The 16920-nt window shown below is 49.3% G+C and overlaps 3 protein-coding genes and 2 non-coding genes across 8 annotated transcripts in view; 2 read left to right on the forward strand and 3 right to left on the reverse strand.

Annotated features, from left to right (window-relative positions):
* Positions 1-189: 189 nt before the first annotated feature.
* On the forward strand, positions 190-272 carry TRNAL-CAG (transfer RNA leucine (anticodon CAG)). The gene has a single exon. It is a non-coding gene; the product is annotated as a tRNA-Leu (tRNA).
* A 144-nt stretch (positions 273-416) lies between these two features.
* On the reverse strand, positions 417-499 carry TRNAL-CAG (transfer RNA leucine (anticodon CAG)). The gene has a single exon. It is a non-coding gene; the product is annotated as a tRNA-Leu (tRNA).
* Positions 500-1288: 789 nt separating this feature from the next.
* On the forward strand, positions 1289-4144 carry PLLP (plasmolipin). The gene is made up of 4 exons (XM_053987464.1): positions 1289-1440; positions 2763-2936; positions 3303-3422; positions 3502-4144. The coding sequence occupies exons 1-4, from the start codon at positions 1327-1329 to the stop codon at positions 3613-3615; spliced, it is 522 nt and encodes a 173-aa protein (XP_053843439.1). The 5' UTR covers positions 1289-1326; the 3' UTR covers positions 3616-4144.
* Positions 4145-5854: 1710 nt separating this feature from the next.
* On the reverse strand, positions 5855-13649 carry ARL2BP (ADP ribosylation factor like GTPase 2 binding protein). 3 transcript variants are annotated; one of them, XM_053987381.1, is made up of 8 exons: positions 13571-13649; positions 12385-12502; positions 10382-10493; positions 10216-10274; positions 8641-8747; positions 7902-7987; positions 6989-7085; positions 5855-5923 (listed from the first exon to the last, which is right to left on the reverse strand). In XM_053987381.1, exons 3-8 carry the CDS (start codon positions 10462-10464, stop codon positions 5861-5863), a joined length of 495 nt encoding a protein of 164 aa, XP_053843356.1. In that variant the 5' UTR covers positions 10465-10493; positions 12385-12502; positions 13571-13649; the 3' UTR covers positions 5855-5860. The 3 variants fall into 3 exon arrangements, with proteins under 3 accessions (XP_053843356.1, XP_053843357.1, XP_053843358.1); XM_053987382.1 differs by lacking the exon at positions 10382-10493; XM_053987383.1 differs by lacking the exons at positions 5855-5923; positions 7902-7987 and adding an exon at positions 8065-8190 and having other exon boundaries at positions 6988-7085.
* A 336-nt stretch (positions 13650-13985) lies between these two features.
* RSPRY1 (ring finger and SPRY domain containing 1) overlaps positions 13986-16920 on the reverse strand; it is a 35809-nt gene continuing 32874 nt past the window's right edge. For both annotated transcript variants that reach the window (XM_053987438.1, XM_053987437.1), the window contains exon 16: positions 13986-16631. In XM_053987438.1, the coding sequence (XP_053843413.1) occupies positions 16535-16631 (97 nt within the window). In that variant the 3' untranslated portion in view covers positions 13986-16534. The remainder of the gene's footprint in view (positions 16632-16920) is intronic.

The following is a 16920-nucleotide window of genomic DNA, read 5'->3' on the forward strand; positions in this document are numbered from 1 at the left end:
AGGGGACGGCTGAAGCTGCGCCAGGGGAGGTTTAGGCTGGATGTTAGGAAAGCGTTCTTCACGCAGAGGGTGTCGGGCTTTGGAAAAAGCTCCGCAGGGAGGGATCACAGCCCGCGGGGTGTCGGAGCGCACGGAACGTTTCCACAACGCCCTCAAGTGTAGCACCGACCACAAAGGCCGCCCAGCGGTGTCAGGATGGCCGAGCGGTCTAAGGCGCTGCGTTCAGGTCGCAGTCTCCCCTGGAGGCGTGGGTTCGAATCCCACTTCTGACAACTCGTATGTTTTTGCGTTGCGCTCGCCTGCAGTTAATTAGTCAATTGCTTTTAATTGCGCGCTTTCGGTCGGATTTGTTTTTTCACTCACGCTCCTGCTCCCCTTCCTCAACTAAAAGCGCCCGCCGGGCGGGCAAAAGTAGCTGTCAGAAGTGGGATTCGAACCCACGCCTCCAGGGGAGACTGCGACCTGAACGCAGCGCCTTAGACCGCTCGGCCATCCTGACCTGCCGGTAGCCAGCTTCTTGCAGCCGCCTCCCATCCCAGATCGCAGCCGAGCCGCCGTGTCCGGGCACAACGCCGGGCCCAGTCCCGAGCCGCGGTCTGCATTAACGACCTGCGTGATGGGGCTGGGGGCGCGCTGGGCACAAGACACCAAACTGGGAGCGTGGCTGACAGTCCAGAGGGTCCTGCTGCCACCCAGAGCGACCCGGACCAGCCCGAGATACGGGTTGACAGAAATCTCCCGAAGTGGAGGGTGATGAGGCACTACGCAGATTGCCCAGAGAAGCTGTGGCTGCCCCGTCCCTGAAGTGTTCAAGGCCAGGTTGGAGCAAGTCCAAGGGCTTGGAGCAACCTGGTCTAGTGGAATGTGTCCCTGCATGGCAGGAGGTTGGAACGAGGTGCCTGAAGATCACTTCCAACCCAAATTATTCCAGGATTTATCAAGAAGACGCGTGTCGCCCGGCCCCCGCAGAGGGAGCAACATCAGGCACTACGATGCGCCGAAGGCCACCAAATGTGCCCGGTGAGCACCGAGCAGGACGCGGCTGCACAGAAGGTTCGCGGTGACCCGAGCTGCTCCAGGCAGAGCATCGCCGGGATGCGGGGAGCGGGGGCTGTCACGGTGGGGCCGCCCTTTGTCGGCGGTACCCCTGTACGGGGACACGGCGACACACCGGGAGCGCAGCGCAGCGCCGGGCGGAGGCTCCGCCGCACGCCCGGGGGCGGCGGGGCGGGGGCAGCCTCGGGGCTCAGCCCGGCCGCCCCGGAGCCACCCGCGCCCCGCCCGCGGAGGGGCCGAGCCGGGGCCGTCCCGGGGCCGGTGCGCGGTATGGCGGGGCTGCCCGGCGCCGCGCGAGCCCGGAGCGCCTCCCCGGGCTCCCCCCCGGCCCTGGACGGCTCCTTCTTGCTCTCGCCGCTCGGGGGGCTGATGGGAGCCCAGGCCGTGAGTACCGGGCAGGGGGCGCGGCGGAGGGGGGAGGGCATCACCCACTTGGGTGCTTTTCTTCAGCTGGAAACAGCCCGGGCTTTCTTTGGCTGCCGCTCCGACCCCATCTCCGCTGTCTAACCCTAGGTAATCCCCAACCCTAAGACAGTGCAGCCTCCTCCCTCCTCCTTCCCTCTGTAAAGCCAGAGGGAAAGTCGGATTCTTGTCCTCACACCCCTTGCCGGCTGTAACTCCGCTCAGTGGTCCCCAGTGCCAGGCACGGGCTGATGCGCGGGCATCTCCGCAGGGCACAGCCAATGGGTCGGGGGGTGTGTGAAGCCCAGTGACTCCAGGGGAGCTGTGCTGGGGTTGCTCGTGAGGCTCCCACGCTCCCTGGAACACTTTCAGTTCTCCAGGTTGTCCTCCCAGGCTTTGGCGGCTGCTCTCATAGGAGCCCAAGGGTCCTTGCGCCATCAAATCGAGCAGCAGCATCACTGCTCGTTGCTTCAGCATCGGAGGCAACCGCAATAATCTCCCGCTGCTGCTCTCCCCGGGACCGCGGTGCCACACGAATGCACGGGGGTGGGTGTTCAGCTGCGTACCGGGCCACTTGTGACCTGCCCACGGCGCTGCCCCTCGCGTTCACTCGTCCCCTCTCCTCGGGGCAGCGTTGTGGGATGTGCCCTGAGCAGCCACTGTGAAACAGCTGGCACAGACCTGGCTCCAGATTCCAGCCCCTGGGCATGGCTGAGCTGCTGGTGACATAGACAAACGCTCAGGGAAGGGGCTGGGCAGGATGCTGCTGGGGGTGCCTTGTAGGAGCGCCAGGAAAGAGAGATGGAAACAAGACCAGAAGCCAAGACCTTTCAACTCTGCAGCTGGTCCCACCTCGGCAGCCCCTTGCTCAGGCCACGCTGTTAAACAGGCTCCTGCTTTCCCCCGGCAGCAGCCAGAGCGGGGCAGCTCACGCGTGCCACCTCCCACTCCTGCAGGAGCCCCCTCTGCATGTCTCTCCCCAGCACATATTTTGTGATCACGAGTGTTAGAAATGGATATGACAGACAAGGAGGCATTGTCGGGGCAGCCGAGCACCAAGCAGGGCGTTGGACGCGGGCAGGACAAAGGCTGTTGTGTTTCCTCCATGACAATAGGCGGTGCGGGCTTACACAGGGCACAGCGGCTTTCCAAGGAGCCTTTCTCCCGCCGAGTGTGCCGCTGCTTTCCTGGAGTGAGGGGAACCCAACCGCTGTTGGTGCTGCTGTGCCTGGGCTTGTGGGCGATGTTCTGCGCTCCTCCTGCAGGAACCAGCCCCTGAACAGGTTCCCCGTTTCGCCCCACAGGTGCTCGGTTTACTGGTGTGGTCTCTCATCGCCGCCACAACGTATCACCTCCACGCGGCATACGGCTGGGTGATGTTTGTGTCCCTCTTCTTCTGGATACTAACACTCCTTTTCTTCGTGACTTACCTCCTGCAACTTCATCAGAAGTTCTACATGATCCCCTGGCCCCTCGTGGTGCGTAGCTGAAAGGGAGTGAGGGGGGATCCCAAGAGGGAAACATCTTGGAAAGACAGGGAAGGCTTCAGTCTCTTCTGGGCTGATGGAACCAAGTCCCCTGCGCTCTGCACAGTGACACTGTTCATTCTGACCTTGAATTGCTTAGAAAATGCTCAAACCACAAATGTGTCAATCCAGAAAGTTACAGCCACCAACTGCTGCAGTTGTGGTGTCATCCAAAAACCTCGCAGCACAACCTGGGGAGCATTAAACGTGTTCTCCTGGGGAACGGGGAGGAATGTGAACCTGAGCCTTTTGCTCCTGCCTCACCCCAGCATGCACAAGCCTGAGCCCAGACTCACGAGCTCCTCTTTGTTTCCCCAGCTGATGATCTACAACGCTGTGGCCACCGTGCTGTACATCACCGCCTTCGTGACGTGCGCGGCCGCCGTGCAGCCGACGTCCTGGCGGCAGTGGGACTACAACCGCAGAGCCGCCGCCTCCGTGAGTACCGGCGGGCAGGGGAGGGCCGGGGGGCTGGGGCAGCCACCCTGGTCACCCGTGGGATGTGCTCCTCTTCCAGTTCTTCGCCTGCGTCACGATGATCACCTACGGGGTGAGCACCTTCTTCAGCTTCCGCGCCTGGAAAGGGCTCGGCAGCAACGCGGCCACCAGCCAAGTGACCGACCACGTGTAAGGAGTGGACAGCAAAGCCCGGCCACGGGCCACCCTGCACCAGCTTGTGCCAGGCTTGGCGGCTTGGAGCCTCGTGTGCCACCAGGGCTCGTTTTGGGACCAGCCCGTGCTGGCAGCAGCGGTCAGCGCTGGGTCATGTGGATGCTGCCCTGTGGTTTCTGATGATGCTTCCAGCTGACGTGCCCACAGCACGACCCCACGGGCATCGCCACGGGGGACACGGACTCGCTGGGGCTGCAGCTCCTGCTCATCCCCGGGGCTCATCTAGATCCTCACCAGAGCAGCTCCACTGAAGGGGCTCAGCCAGTTTGGCACAGTCCAGTACTAAAACTGACTAACCCAAGCCCAGGTTCCCCTCTCTGCTCATTCACAGCTACAGTGTAAGTAATGCAATTAACGGCGTGCAGAAACAGTGGCAGAGCTGCAAGATGAGAAGTGAAGCAAGGGAAGCAGTCATAACTGCTCTTGTATTGATTTCTAACAATTTGAATATAAATTTCATGCTTTAAATAAAAACATTCCTAAATCCAGCACTGGAGTCTGTCATGAGAAAAGTTGTCTTGTGAGAAGGCAGCACAGCATGGCAGGGACAGCAGAGATGTCACTGCAGAGGTGGCTGCTCCTTCCCACTCCATGTGGGCTATGGAAGGAACAAGTCCACAGGGTTCACCTCTCATTGCTTTATGCACACACACGCTCAGAGTGTGCAGCCAAGACCACAAGAACATAAACGAGGTGCCAAGGCTTTGATCACTCCCTCTTCCTGGCTCAGCACCACACACTCCTGAGTTCACCTAATTAACCAGCAAGTCAATTTTGCCCATTAGCTGCAGGTCATTTTCAGAAATTACAATCAAGTCTGCAAAGGATCTGGGAACACAGGCAGGATCAATGCCTCAGGAGAGGGAAGAACCACACTGCTCTCCTGTGCTGCAGACCACAAATTCACCTTCTGGGTGTTTGTCAGAATGAGAAGTGATGCCAAGCCAGGCAAAGCAGCTTTTCCCTTCACACCCTCCTTGTACAAGGTGGTAAAAGTAGAGTCAGTGAGTTCAAAAGCTGGTGCATGGTGAGCTACAGTGCAAATCTTACTGCATGCCCTGCATGTGAAAAGTTTTACCAGGTTGTCTGCAGAGGCAGGATCAGGAAATGGAACTGCATTGATGGAAGGTGAGAACTGAAAAGGAACTGGACACATGGCATTGGCCCATGACAGATCTGCCTTTATTTGGCTGTCAGTGAGTAAATCAAGGGTCAAATTTCCACAGTTATGAATATATAGACACATGTATATATAAAACAGGAACAGTAAGAAAACAAAACCCATAAAATTAATAAAAATTAACATGGGACATCACTATTGAATTTCAAAATCTAGACAGAAAATTTACTTACAAACACTGATAAAGGACACAGGTCTCAGCCTTCCAAACTCTGGAATGTTCCAAATTAATTTAGCTAGCATTTCTCCAGATTCAACTGCATCACCAGGCAACTGAGGCTCCAGAATCTGCATCTCTCTGAGAAGGATGTGACCACAGAAATGATGTGCTGTTCCTATTAAGCAGCTGATGGCTGATCAGCATGAATTCTGCCTTGGCACCTTGTAAAAAACTTCCCTGCACACACTGACTGCTCAGTTAAACCACATCCCTGAGAACTGAGCACCTTTCACTGCCAGGTGGCCAGGCTGGATGGGATTGTGAGCAACCTGCTCTAGTGGAAGGGGGGTTGGAACTGGATGATTTCCAGTTAAGCAATGGTGCTGCAGGAACAGAAGGAATAAACTGTTCTCTGTGTTCAGCAGAGACAGGACAAAGAACAAGGAGCTCAAACTACAGCTCAGGCACGTTATATCAGAGTGCAAAAGGCTCCCTGCAGCAGCAGCAGCAGCAGCTGGCCACTGCAGAAAACTGCCCAGACAAACCATGGCAGCTTCTAAGAACATCTTGACAGACGTCAGGAAAAGTTTGGGTAGAGATGGGGAAAGACAGACTGCCTCTCACAGTCTCTTCCATCCATTTGTACAAGGGTATAAAAATTCCAGAAAGCTTTGATTTCACCCCCTGGAGAGGGACCCAGAGTCCTGGCCCTGCCCCACCGAGCACCCACCTCCCTCATGGCAGCGTGGAGCCGAGTCCCCGCCCCTCTGCCCCGGCCCTCTCCTGGGAATCGCTGCCTTTCACCTCTGAAATTTGAATAGACCTTGCTTAAAATACAACAGAACTCCCTTCAGAATGTCTTGTTTAATGGTTTAATGAAGTCACCACTAATGCACTGCTTAAATCCAGACTTCGACCTTCTTTTTCCTAGAAACATGGGGAAAAAAATAAATCTGTGACTCCACGATGGTTTGGAATAAGCATTTCAAAAAATGAAACAGGCAATACATTTTCTGCTACATCAAACCAATATAAAATTAGATGTTACTTGAGCATCTGTGATTGAATTCTTCTTGTGAACCCAGGAAGATTGTGCAGGAATCCCTGGGCCAAGGGGGCTGTCACCCTGCCAGGTCTGCCCATGTCGGAGCAGAGCCTTGCTCAGCCCTGGTTGGGAATGCTCTGCTGGTGGCTCAGGGATCTACTGAAATCTGGCTCCTGTTGTTTACCTCTCAGAGAGCCCAGTCTGCAAATCCCACCAGAAACTCCTCCTGATGCTGATACACAGACTGACTCTTTCTCTTCAGCCTGTCCCCATTTCCACAAAATTTACAGGGATGGGGAAGAGGCAGAGGCATAACCACAACTGTGACTCTTTGCTCCTTGTCAAACAGGAGTGGACCGACACTGGAGAGCACTGATTTTTATTTTGCTAGGAAAAACCTCATCCAAAAATCTTAGTACTTTTGTTTATTTCTCCAGCTGGCACAGAGAGGAGGAGAAAACAAATTAAAGAAGTTTAAAAAGTGAATTTTTGATAGGCTAGGAATAAAAAATAAAAGAAGATACAATAGAGTCAGAATGGCCAAGGTGGAAAGGGATCTCTGGAGGTCATCTGGGCCAAACCCCATGCTCAAGCACGGTCACTCAGGACTGTGTGCAGACAACTTTAGAATATCTCCAAGGATGGAGACTTGTGAAAAAGTGTTCCCTTCGGTCATTTGGAAAACAATATTCACAAATGCAGGAAGTTCACAAAAGCAGGAAGAGCTGCTCCACATGCCAGCTTTATTAATGTTTTCTAGAAATCATTAAATGTGCAGTTTGAGTTTAAAAAGCCACTCAGTGAAATAATTTTTCTTTTGACTCTGTTACAGCCTTTGATTAAATACTGTGACCTACTGTAGTAACTTTTCCTTTGGTACTCTCAGGTGGAGCTACAAAAATCAACAGCTACTGTGCCAATGAAAATAAACAAGGTGATATACTCACAGCTCTGTATTCCAAGAACATTTCTTTGAAAGCCAGAAAGTCTGTAAATGTGAGAAGCAGATCAAATATATCACCTGGCATTTCATCTTTGCGCTGTCTACAGAGAAAAAGAAGTTGGGGAATGAGAAAATTGTGTGAGAAAATTTTGTTATTTTTAAAATGGTACAAGGTCAAAAAGGACAAGTAGAATGATATCAGTATTTAAACAAGAATGTTATTGCAGGTTATCATATAGCAAAACTGCAGCTAAATATTACCATGCAGTATTTCAAATCCAACTACATTATTACATTTATCTAAATCCAAGACCTATGAGTATCATATCAGTCCTTGCAAACCTGAGCTGTTTATTTAAGAAACATTAAAAATTAACCAAATTAAAATGTTTTAAGATACTCAGTTCCCAATTACACTTGATTTTCTTATTCAAGGGGAAAACCAGTGATCTTTTAAAAACAAGCTCTTCAGGAAGCTGGTTAAGCTAAAATGCAATGCAAAAGCCGAACACAAAGCTTCTCTGGATGCTCCATATGAAAACTGCAATAAAAGAATTCAACCTCATGACTGAAACACCACCAGGCTACTGAGGTGCCTGGGAGAGAATAGACACAATCTTTTAAGGGTCTGGCTTCAAAGCAACAAGAAATACGAAAATCCTCCAGTGTTCTCATTCTGATTTCTCTTCCTATCCCTCCAAACCCAATATATTTCAGCAGGACAATTCAGAAATTTAGAGTAGTAGGACATGCCGAAAGCATGAAAAGTGGTCAGCCACTGCCAGCATGAACACTTCTATGTTAAGTGGAACCATTATCTAAAGGTAGAACAGCCAAAAACCTAAGCTTTAATCTAGACAAAAAGAACTGAGAGGCACAAAAGCCACTCCTCAACCAAAAGCAAAGCAGAGACTTACTGCAATGACACAGTGAAAGCAACCATATCAAACCCACGAATCCGATCAAGCAACTTCTCTTCAATGTATTTCTCTACTAAAGAGATCTGAAAAAAAACCCAGACAGACCACCCCAGTAAGATCACAACAGATTTCAGAAGCAGATTTCAAACAGCATCCTTACACTGACACCTTCCTGACACTCTGCATGATCCTCACTGGGCACAACTGCAGACTCCTCGGTGGGTGTTGCTGGTTCTGTTCTCACACCAGCCCTGAGGCACAGAGCTGCACCTTTTTTGCTGGGGATCTTGGGGAGAACAAACACTGACTTTTGTATCAAGTAACAAATATTTTTCCAACTCATTTAATGGTACTGAATAGTAGACTGGTCTAGTTTCTTGATTATGCTTTGCATGAAGAATGTGATTGAATTATTCAATACAAGAAATAATACAGCTGGAGAAGAAGAAACTTTGTTTGCACACATGCTAAACACATTATTTACTACAGCAATTGGTTAAATTTCTATTCAAGGGAGCTACACAACTTCCAACATATCTCTAGAAAATTTTGTGTGAAACAATGAGAAAGGAACCTAAAGCTTCAGAAAAAAACTTTTCTTGCTCACAGATCATGGCTGTGCTTCTGAAGGAGACAGTAACATGTTGGGATCTGCTCCATGTAAGCCCAGTATTTTATAAAGGGAGAACTATATTAAAAAAAAAAAAAAGAAGAAAAATAGGAAAAGGTATCTTACATATTCATTAAAAATGTCTGTATAGATGAGCTTGTTTTCTTCTGAGTCATCAAACTCCTGGTAGTGCTTCTCCAAAAAATTCCTCTGTATTAACTGGAAATCATCATCTGGGCCATAACAGAAATGCAGCACAGAGTCAGGAGTTTAGTCATTCTTTCTGTAACACAAACCCCACATTCACTGGTCCTCTGCTTCCCCGCTGTAACCACAGAGCCCTGCACACGTGCAGAGTTCATCACATCAGCACCACAGCTGCTGCCAAACCACCACTTCTGACCCAGCTGTGAGAGGACAGAGGCTGATGGTGAAATATTACCAAAACACTCCTCCTGCTCTACATTTATTAATAGTTATTTATTCTCAACTTCTTTTTGCTCTGGCTCTAAAGTCAACAAAACATCTGTATTTTTTATTAAGTGAATAGCTCTTCCCTACAAGAACTCTAAGTTTTTTTCTTTAAATTTTAAAATATTAGTGAAATTCCCAAATTAAGTTTTCAATTGCCAAAGATTTTTTTTCCAGTTGTGGAAGCAAATAAGAGTAAAAATAAATATGGTAGGTTACCATTTATTTATACCTGGTTTTCCACAAAACAGGTATCAATAAAAAGTTTACTTATGAACACTGGTAAAGGACACTAGTCACAGCCTTCCAAACTCTGGAATGTTCCAAATTAATTTAGCTAGCATTCCTTCAGATGCAACTGCATCACCAGGCAACTGAGGCTCCAGAATCTGCATCTCTCTGGGAAGGATGTGACCACAGAAATGATGTGCTGTTCCTATTAAGCAGCTGATGGCTGAATTCTGCCTTGGCACCTTATAAAAAACTTCCCTGCACACACTGACTGCTCAGTTAAAACCACATTCCTGAGAATTGAGGATCTTTTACTGCCAAGTGGCCAGGCTGGATGGGATTGTGAGCAACTTGCTCTAGTGGAAGATGTCCCTACCTATGGCAGGGGAGTTGAGTGATCTTTAAGGCCCCTTCCAACCCAAACCATTCTGTGATTCTATGAGCATCTCTGTGCTTTAGGGCTGGATAGAAAGAAACAAGGTTCCCCATTCTTGCAGCTTTCAGTCCTGGAATAGAACCAACTCTCAGCCTGCAGCTCAGGCACGTTATATCAGAGTGCAAAAGGCTCCCTGCAGCAACAGCAGCAGCAGCAGCAGCAGCTGGGCACTGCAAAAAACTGCCCAGACAAACCATGGCAGCTTCTAAGAACATCTTGACAGACGTGTCAGGAGAAGTTTGGGCAGAGCTGGGGAAGGGAAAGCTGCCTCTCACAGTCTCTTCCATAAAAATCCCAGAAAGCTTTGATTTCTCTGTGAGATGCACAAACATCTTTACTGTTTGTCTATGAAACAATGTTCTGCAGTGATGTGGAGAATAATTTTCAAGAGTCACATGCACACAGAAGGATGTTATGTATATTTTTACTACACTACCAGGTAGGAAAGGAAGGAAAGCCACCATGAAGCAGGGAGGGGTTCTGTATGTTGGCTAATTAACAGAAGAGCAGCTAAAACACATTTAACAGCCCTGTTGTTGTCTGTACCTACTTGCAGAGCTTACCCATTATGATATCCTCCAGATAGCCAACAACTGCATCAAACTCATCAGAAGTGGTGGAGCTGAAAGCAAAGGAATATATATACATATATTTTGACCACAGCAGAAATTAAAGTTGAAATTAAAAAGTGTTAACAAAATCCTAAGTACAAATAAACCCAGTAATTACAAGATAACTGAAGAACTTCCTAGGTTCAACCTACAAAACAATCCATGGCACTGATGAGAAGACTGCTCCATGGAGATTCTCATCAGGCCTCTATTTCCTCCCAGTAAGGTGCCTAATTGCAAGAAAGAATAAATGTTATTTTACTGGCATTACTGTCAAGGTAATTCTAGTTCTGTTGCAAGAGAATGTAAAGAGTGTAATTAGAACAGCAAATTAAGCCTTTTCCACCCCACAAATCCCAGCTGCTACCAGTTTCCCTTCTCTTTCCTGCACATGGTGATTGGAGAACTGCAGACACTCTAGAGAATATTTTTAAATATTTGGTCTTGTGGAACAACTTAAACTGAATGTATACACAAGTATACCTTATAACCTAACCCTAACCAAACCTAACCCATAACTGAAGAAACTGAAATATTTTTCTTATGCAAGAAACATCCTTATATGACCCAAAAAATGGGATAATCTCCTAAAGTTATTCTATCATGAGCTAATATTAAACACCATTATGGATCTGAATTAATCCAGGGAAGAAATCTTTGGTGACAGCATCAGGAGTCTGGATCTATTATTGAGCAACTTGTTCAGACACAGGAAATAATACACAGGATATCTTCGGCATTCACAGCTCATCTTTAGTGGGAGATGAACTCTTCGTATTTCCTCCAAGGGATGAAAGACAAACTTTTCTCACACGTGAGGGAAGGAAGTCTCAAAGAAACAGGGATATTTGTCTTTAAGAAAAAAAAATTGGCTTCGATCAGTGAAAGCACCATTTAAATTCAAATGAACGTCTCTTTCTCATCAGTAAACAGAGTAGGAGAGCTCTTCAGACTAAGTTTAGAAAAGCTCATTAAAGTTACTTTGCCATTAGAGAATACTCCAGTGAAATTAATCCAACAGTAGTTTAGCCGACAGTTTAACTATAATCAGGCTCACTCTGATCAGAAAAAAATTAAGAGATCTTTGATTTAAAAAGGCGTCTGCTCAGCGAGCGATATCCTAGCAACACCATTCCCGCTCCCGGGAGAGGAGCAGAGCCGAAGCTGCGGCCGGGGCCGGGGCCGGGGCCAGCCCGCGGGAGGGCGGCAGCGGCCGGAGCGGGGCTGGCCCGGCCCGGGGACACCCCCGGGCAGCTCACCTGGGCTCAGCGCTTCCCTTGGCATGCGCTCACTGTGCTAGCGATGACTTCCACTCTTTCCCCCCCTCCAAATAAATGCTACTGCTAGTTCTACAGCTTATCCTAACAGCAACTGAGAAAGTGTTAATTTAAACCCTGGTTTGTCTGTGCAAGTAACGGAATTTACATGTTCCAGAAGAACCCGATTCATCTCTTTATACAACACACGTGCATCCACACACCTACAGAGACATAAGTTCACCAGCCCTGTGGTTTAATTCCCTGTCATCTCATAATACCCACTTTGGGCCAGCACACTCCACTGCTGAGGCAGCCCTGGCCGTTGTTGAGAGTCTGAGGCTGAAAGAGTTAAATCCACACATGACAGAGGCAGTCACACATCCCCTTCTGCCACAACTCTTTCGAGAAGAGTATGGCAGACACTTGGGGGGTGAAGCAGGATCTTAGCATCTGCCAGTGTGAAATTTGGTTGAGGTCACCTGTGGATAGGCTCAGTTTTAGAAGAACACTGAAAAAGAGGAAGAGTCTCCTCTCAGGATCAGTGACGTAAGACAAGAAACACTCTTGAAAAGGAGAAATTCTGAATTTAAAACAAACACCAGAAAAAGCAATTTCCAGCCTTTACAAGGCTTGCTCTGATCCCTCAGCAGAGCTACCCAGTGCTACACTGACCACAGTGATATTTAGTTTGACTTCACCTGAACTCTGTACTGATGTTATTCCCTCTTGCAGCTTTGCATTCTGCACCTTTGTTCTCCTAAGAGGCAGAATCTGCTAAACAGTGTAATTATATTCCTATCAAGATATCTTAATTAGCAATTAGCTTATTGAAATCTGACACATGAGAATGCAGCATACTCACGTGGCTACATCCAAACTTTCTCCATCAGAAGTCTCCATTGTTCCTGCCTAGCCAGAGTGGAAGACACAATCTGTATGTTTCAGCTGTTAGTGGTTATTTCTTCTTTTTGACCAAAGTGCTAAGGAATAACATGACTTAGTGTTAATACAAATTCAGTTGCTAACCTGCCATACACTTCCTGAAGGGCAAATCAGGAAATAAATTTTAATTCTTAAACACAGGAATTCCAACATCATGTTCTTCCAAAATGATTACTACTGCTTTTCTGTAATAACCCAAATAATCTAGAAACTTTCTCTGCCTATTGAGGGAACAGGCTCAAAATGCAACCAGTCCCTATAATGGGCTTTTGGGTCACCTCTACGTCTTTTCTCCTGAAATATCTGTGACTGACCATTATAGAAATAAAGCCAGGTAAGATAAAGGTGGCACTGTGTCCCAGACCAGGCTGGCAGGCCAGACTTTGGACAGCGATCCCAGGGGCTGTGTCCCGGCTGGACACTCGGCCCGTGGCTGTGAGGGACGGGGCACAGGGCTCCCGGGGACAGGGCACACAGCACGCCGGGCACACGGCACCCCGGGCACACGGCACCCCGGGGACAGGGCACCCCGGGCACAGGGCTCCCCGGGCACACGGCACCCCGGGCACAGGGCACCCCGGGCACAGGGCTCCCCGGGGACAGGGCACCCCGGGGACAGGGCACCCCGGGCACAGGGCACCCCGGGCACAGGGCTCCCCGGGGACAGGGCACCCCGGGCACACGGCACCCCGGGCACAGGGCTCCCCGGGCACACGGCACCCCGGGCACAGGGCACCCCGGGCACAGGGCTCCCCGGGCACACGGCACCCCGGGCACAGGGCACACAGCGTGCCGGGGCCGCTGGCGATGGGAACCCGCTGCTCCCGCTGGGCTTCACCCACCGCCGGCCCTCGGAGCAGTGCCGGGGCATCACCGCGAGCACGGCAGGAGCTGAGCGCGTCCCTCGCCTCCCCATCCTCAATCCCGGCGAGAGGGGTGGACAAAGCCCTCCAGCCCTGTCCCTCCCCAGGCACCCAGCCCGCCTCACTCCCTCCCGCTCCTCAAAGGGACTCAGGGGAGCGGCCATCACCCTCCCTCTCTGCACAAAGCGCCCCGGCAGCGCCATCCCGCCGCTCCCGGGCCGCGGCCCCGCGTCCCGCACCCACCGCCCTCAGGCCGGCGCGCAGCCCCCTCCCCTCGCGCCGTCTCCTGGGGAACGCGCTCTTCCGCCCCGCCCGCGGCCAATCACAGGGCGGCTCCGGCCCGCTGGGCCCGCCCCCGGCCCGGCCGCCCAATCAGAGCGCGGCGGGGCGGAGCCGCCGCCATGGCGGGTCGGGGAGCGCGACCTGCGGCGGGCCGGGTCCGGCCTGAGGCAGGCAGGAGACGGCGATATTTGCTTGTTCGTGGCAGCGGCAGAGCGGGCCTCCCGTCAGGGAACACAGCTCCGAGGGCTGGGGACAGCCCGCAGCTGCTGCAGCCCAGCGACCAGCGCTGGGACCTGGGACCCTGGGCACGAATGTCCCACCCGAGCGCATAGACGCACCTCCGTCTCAGCCCAAAAGGAATTTAAGAACAACAAACCAGCCTTCAGGATGTTTTTATTGTTGAATGGACAACTTTGCTACAACTCGTTTCCCCCTGTGAGGGGACCTCCCGTCCCTGTCCCCAGAGCCATGGGGGTGCAGGGAGCGAGGGTGACACCGCTCTGCTCATGGAGTATCCAGCTTGACAGAAATGCCCCCGGCGTGGATGGCGGCAGAAAGCCGCTCCAAGTGTACAGTCTTTCCCTTCGTGAAATGAACAGGACAGTTCTCTACAACACAGTTCTCTCCTCCGCCACCACTGGCTTCCTGTGCCCAGCACCAGCTGCATGGAAGACGGTCTGGGGCAAAATTTTCCAAAGCATTCACATCTTTTTCATAAAGAACACAGGCACTTAGCCCCATGTCCACAAAGGCAGCGAGGCTCTACGGTCACCTGCATTCCAAGGGACAGCAGATGCCTAGAAGCCATTGTGGACTTGGGCCTGAAGACCTTAATCTCATACAGCAGTTGATACAAATTGGGAGTCCTAGGCACTTCTGAAAATTTTACCTCAGTTAATCTTGGCCAGGGAAACCAAAGCCCTGAAATTACTAGACTCTATTAAGGCAGAGTTCAAAATGGTTCTGTCCCACTTCTTCCCTAAAGTATGATTTGTAACTTGGTACCTTAGGGATAAAAACTCATCATTGCATTTGGAAGAGCTTAGAACTTCATTTCAAGTGATTCCACATTTTTAACACCCTTGTGGCAGTGATGGCGCTCACATTTGCTCACTGAACATGGAGCTGGAAGGGACTCGGCCCTGACTGAAAACATGGATACAGCAAAACATTGTAAAGTACAGTCAGCAAGGAAATGAGATCCCTGTGGCACAGAGGGACTTAAATCAGACCAGGCATCCAAGGTGGAAGAGAATCCACATTTTAGCAAAAACACTAACCAGCACTCTGCTGCTGGATTCAGTCTACATTTGGACAAAAGTCAACGTGAAAATAATGGACAGAACTTTCCTAATTCACACATCTCTGGATGAAGTTCAGCACCCTTGAGTTAGCAAAGGCAGAAGGTGAAAGGAGTTGCTAGAGAGCTGGGTTCTGGGACCTGTGTGCAGAGCTCTCAGCTCCTGCTGAGGTCTGTAGGAAGCCAGAGTGCTCAGCAGGAAGAAGCAGCCTCAGCTCTGCTTCGTTAGTACTTGTAGTACAATAAAAATAATAAATGATTTTAAAAATAAGCTACATCACACCATGAGAATTCACTACAACAGCCTCTGCTGCTGAATCACTGCCAAGAAGTGGGATGGTTTTGGTGTAAGTTGTGTGTGAATTGGTAAAGTTCTACTATACAGACAGATATTTTTAAAAAAATCAACCGGTGCAAGACTTGGAAGAGACTGAGTCATATCCTCAGTTGGTGCAAAATAAGCAGAACCCCACCTATTTTTGTGCTACTTCACTGACACCAGCTGTGAACCCTGATTCCTTGTAGAAACCTAGTAAAAGTCAAGAGCTGCCTACTGAAGTACATCCTTAACATACAAACATCACAAATGTGTATTTAAAGTGGAGCAGAGATTCCCACTGTATGATCCCTACCACAAATAAAAAGTGTGGCCCAAACCTGCTCAGAGCAGGACTGACAAGTGGCAAGCAAGGTGCATTTTTAAGGAGTTAAGAATAAGACTGAAATTGCTATCCAAATAACCTTGTTTTAAATAAATGGGTCCAGAACTCTCCTCTAATATTTTAAGATATATTCACTTTGGAAAAATTGAGCTAACTTCCAAAAACAACACTGATTAAAAAAGATGTTCGATGATACCTTAAAAAATACCCAGAATATCAAATTAATTCCAGTCCAGCATTATAATTAGTTAAGAATACCTCCTGAAAATTATAACCTCACAAAAAAATGTGGGTACCGAAGTTAAAAGTATCAGAAACATTATGTACTTAAAAATACCACTGATCTTTTAACATTTAAAAACAAATCAGAACATTCTTTGGAATCACCAAGTTATTAAAACCTGTGAGTTTCTCTACAGTCTCCACACTGTCTTTTCAAATCAGTCTGTGTACAGATTCAGTCTTTGAACAATTTAATATTGGAAAATACAGAGTCTCTGACCAGCAGGAGGCTACACTAAACAGGAAAACATTGGCATTCTCTTTTTAGTACTGACTTCTGCCAAAAATAGAGACTTTCAAGCACAAGACAGCACAGCCCTGTTTTAGGAAATACTTATTTTCTCTTCTTTTCTAGAATGCATTGTATGTGTACTTCCAGTGCAAATTTTTTCAGCACTTGCGACAGGCGAGAAGGAAAAGGGGAAGAAGAGACAACTCCCTCTGCTCTTGCTTGGAGGAACCCATAGCCATAGCTCCTGACTGCTGAAACCAGCTCCCATTGCTGGCAGCTGGGAAGAGCTTATTAAAGATTTCAGTTTTAAGATAAACAGATTACAGGTTAGCATGAAATCTGGCCATGGCTATGGTTCTATGTGCATAAAGATTGGTTAGAGATGCTTTCCCCTTTCAGTATTGGTTGGAGTTCTTTAAAAACAAGTCTGTGGTATTTCTCCACATGTGTCATGAAATGTGAGAGATCTGTCTGACTCGGGTTTGTATTTCCTGTCGACACAAAGGGCAGGTCTCCAATTGCAAGGCACACTCCATGCACAGGTCACTGAAGGAGAAGAAAAACCAGTTAAAGCCTGCTTTTACAGTATGAAAAACTAATCAACAACAACAAAACAACACAAGCATTAAGCAGTTTAGTCAGCCTGCCAGAGGCACAGTCAAGTCCCTCAATGTGGAGATTAGGCACTGCAAGTCAGGTGTTGTGGATCCATTTACAGGCTTCGAGAGGAGCTCCTGCTGCTCAGCATCTCCCAGACCTGCAGCTGCTCAGGATCCCACTTCCCTGTGCTCATTAATCCTTGCACTCACTCTGGTCTGGAGATCAGCCCAGTGCC

The sequence above is a fragment of the Vidua macroura genome, chromosome 11, assembly GCF_024509145.1.
Source record: "Vidua macroura isolate BioBank_ID:100142 chromosome 11, ASM2450914v1, whole genome shotgun sequence".
Lineage (NCBI taxonomy): Eukaryota > Metazoa > Chordata > Aves > Passeriformes > Viduidae > Vidua > Vidua macroura.